We start from the raw sequence: 3,841 nt of genomic DNA, 5'->3' as shown, positions 1-3,841 counted from the left end.
GAAGATGATACCAGTTAGCTCCTGTTGTTGGCCTCCGAAGCTACTGATGAGATTTCCCTAGCCTTTATCCCAGAGCCTTCAGATGGAAATCGAGCCGGGGCGTTTCTCCAATATTTTGCACAAAGGGCTCTTGAGTCAGAAGAGATCTCCCATCGAAGAGCAGTGGCACAACCCCTATACCTACAGGCTGCCGAGAATGAAGCTAGACACCGAATGGAGATTCTCCGTAACAGGTCAAATTCTTCTGATTCTCCTATTGAAATTTCTCCTGATAAACCTGATGATTTTGTATCTGCTGATATTCCGTCTGTTGTGCTTACTGTGTCTGATAATGTGAATGTGTTATTATCTGTGAAATCCTCTGTGTCTGATGATCCCTCATGCATCCCCTCTACGAAGCCTGAGCCTTTGAAGGAAATTGTTGATGTTATGTCTGATGAGAAAGATAAACCCTCTGAGGAGACCAACAATCTAAGCTTGGTTGTTTACTCGGCTGATAATGTTGCTCTGCCTCCTTTTGTGATTGTTGATGTCCCACATGAAATCTGTCCCTCTGATAATCTCTCTGGTTTGCTTGATGAAGTTGAGACTGTTAAACACTCAAGCACCCATGAATCTGAAAGAATAGATGGAGTCCCAGTCTACACCTCCACATCTTTGGCTGAAAGTCTTGAACATATCCGGCACTTTGCTGGTTTACCCTCTGCCTCCATTCCAGAACCATACCGTGTCATTCATCCTTCTGAGTCCTCGAGTGAAGATGAAAAGATCCTTGCTGAAGTCTATGGCACCCAAGCTCATGCATTTAAGCCCCCTATTGTTGAGGCTACTGCACATCCTGATTCCACCACCTTCAAAATTAAAGAAGTAACAAATCTCTTGGAAGTTCTTCTGCCCATGTTCCTGATTCCAGTCACTCTGTGTCTCCTGTTCATTTCCCATCCAAGGAGACGAGAAGATCAAAACGAAAGAATGTTCCTGTGAAGGTTGTTGTTGAGACGGGTGATGACAATGCTGATGTAGATCAGCCTGAGAAGAGAAGAAAGTCCAGTGAGTCTATCGAACTTGAAGGTAATCCTCCAATTTAACAAGTATTCAAGACACTACGGTCGTCTATTAAGCAAAAAGGTCCTGCTGCTGCTCAACCTGCTATTGTTCTCACATCCTCTACCAGAAAGGGGAAACCATCTACTCGTTCCAGAGGTCGGAGTATCACTCATGAGGTTCAACTTGTTGAAAGTACTGACACATCTATTTACAAGCCTCAGTTTGTTACCTCCACTGCTCAAGGTAAATGGTCCACTATGGTCAGGAGAGATCTTATTGTTCAACGATCTGTTGATGAAAACCAGATGAATTCAGTTTGCGACATCCTGCCACTGCTGAGTGAAGTGGGCTTGCTGAAGATTGTCTCCTCTATTTGTCCGTACTCGAAGCTCCTCACGTATGAATTCTACTGTAATTTCAATAAAGAGATAGACAATCTGACTGGGCCACCACCAATGCAAATCTTCATTCGAGGTAAATGGTACGTCTTCGGCCCTGACATAATCAATGAATACTATGGCCTGACAGCGGTGCACGAAGAAGCAATCACTGACTGGGATTCAGTGGCCAAGACCCTAACTGGTAGACAGACTGATACATGGCCTTCTGGTGACAAGGATTATCTACCGAGCTCTCAGCTCACCTCCAAATATGTCATATTGCATCGTCTTGCGCTTCACAACTGGCTTCCATCGGCCCATTTCCATACGGTGGGCAAGCAATTCGCAGGTCTTTTGTTTCGGATTGGAACAAAGATGACGTTTGATTTGGGGGCCTGGATTTATAATCATATCGTCACCTTGATCCATCCACGTGAACAGAAGGTAAGGTTTCCCTTCCCTAATTTGATTTTTGGAGTCCTAACAACTCAGGGCCTAGAGCCAATGCCTACTGAGGTGATAAGTCCGACTCTCCTCTACACTGTTGACCGTCGTCTTTTGACTGGAAACCATATTTGTGATGTTACACCGGTGATTGCTCCCTCCAATTCTGAAGCTGATACAGTGACTGATAATTCGCCGCATGCAAGGGATCTCCAACTTTCTATTCAGTTGAAGGCAAGGGTCTCTGAGCTCGAGACAGTTCACTGCATAATTGCGAAACAGCTGACAGGGGCTCGTACTGAATTGGCCACCGTTCTTCTTCGTTTAAGCTTGTCTGAATCCACTGCTGCTGAACATGCGATGTCTAACAGTGAGACTCCCTCTAATGATTGACCATGCTTTGGCTATCATTGGCAAAAAGGGGGAGTATGATCTCAGGGGGAGTATGATCTCAGGGGGACTGTTTATGTGTTTTTGTGTACCTTCTGGCCCTGGCTGGGCGTTGATTGTGATGGCACAACCTTTTTTTGTTTGAAGAATGTTTATGACTGTCGTTTTGATCCAGCATGACTTGTATGTTGTGTTTTATTTCCGCTATGCTTTGTAATCAGATATTTGGTTTGATTTTTATGCTAGCCTGTCTTAGTTATTTCAGTTTGTGTCTTTATACGTAGTCGAGTTGTTTTACCAAATAATAGCCAAAGGGGGAGTTTGTTAGTGTTTTAATTGCTCAAAAAACACCAATTTATAATTGGCAATATTATTATGGCAAACTAAGATAGGATTAGCTTAGTGTCGGTTTTGTTTTACAGAGGACTGATCAATCAGATACGACAACAGAGGGACTGACACTGAAGATCTGTTTTAGGAAGCTATTTCCTTAAAGGTTGTACGCGGTTTAAAGAAGACAAATTTGGAAAGAAGATCAGCGTATCTGTCTTGGAAAGGTATGGACCGAATCTCTAAGATTACATTCTTCAAATATTATCCTACCATCTACAATCAAATATATCTATGGAGAGTGTTCTTACTATGGAACTATAAGTACTCTTATTCGATAAGAATTAGGGTTACGCTTTCAAGAAGAAAGAAACACTCTAAAACAGTTTTATGAGATCAGATCGTTGATTATCATGCCTCTTATCAATACAACATGTTCATGGTGATTATGATGAAGAACTTGAGAAGAATTATTGTTGATTAAACGAAAGGACGCTACGATCACAATGTTGTGGGAACAAGTAAGAAGAGCGTTATTGAAGTGGACTGCATCAGAGTTGGCTCTCCAAGTGAAGGAATTTCATTGGACTTCTGTATGCATGGCTCTCCATCTTCAACCATCCACTAAACCTGTGTAGACTGGGTATGTACCTTGTGTGGGACACTTGGGTGAGATTATTGTTTCTCTACCTTTGTACATTGGATTATGATTTAGTGGATTGGACGCTTATGTGATCGTCCTCCAGACGTAGATACACACTGTATCGAACTGGATAAACATCTTGTGTGTTGCTTTGTGTCGTTATCTCTTTCTATAAACATCTTAATGATCTGCCTTACTGACTGACTTCATCGTTGAATCAGTCAGTCCCTTTCATCAGTTGGATAATCCATTTAATTTGATTATGTTGGTCCCAAAAGAGGTAAGTTGAAAGTATAGAGGGGGGGGGGGGTGAATAGACTTTCAAACTTTTTCGCACAGCACAACAATTGCTAAGCCAGAGATAAACCAAAACTCTTAACTAGATTGTTAGAGTATGGTGCACAGCGGAAATAAATAAACATAAAGTGTGTGTGAGAATGTGTGAGCAGTATATCTCGTGCAGAGCGAATATGTAAAGAGCGGTAAGTAAAGAAAGCAGTAAAGAACACAAGACAATTATAGTGGTTCGCGAGGTGGTGTAATCCTCCTACTCCACTTGCTCTTATCTCCAAGAGCAATTCACTATATCTACCACTCCTTGGTTCCA

At 42.3% G+C, this 3,841-nt stretch overlaps 1 protein-coding gene across 1 annotated transcript; it reads left to right on the top strand.

Annotated features, from left to right (window-relative positions):
- Window positions 1–213: 213 nt before the first annotated feature.
- On the top strand, window positions 214–2,264 carry LOC109164071. Its single transcript, XM_019312827.1, has 3 exons — window positions 214–867; window positions 948–1,071; window positions 1,129–2,264. Exons 1-3 carry the CDS (start codon window positions 214–216, stop codon window positions 2,262–2,264), a joined length of 1,914 nt encoding a protein of 637 aa, XP_019168372.1.
- The last annotated feature ends 1,577 nt before the right edge of the window (window positions 2,265–3,841 follow it).

The sequence above is a fragment of the Ipomoea nil genome, unplaced genomic scaffold, assembly GCF_001879475.1.
Source record: "Ipomoea nil cultivar Tokyo-kokei standard unplaced genomic scaffold, Asagao_1.1 scaffold3056, whole genome shotgun sequence".
NCBI lineage: Eukaryota > Viridiplantae > Streptophyta > Magnoliopsida > Solanales > Convolvulaceae > Ipomoea > Ipomoea nil.
This window is presented reverse-complemented; position numbering and strand designations above follow the sequence as displayed.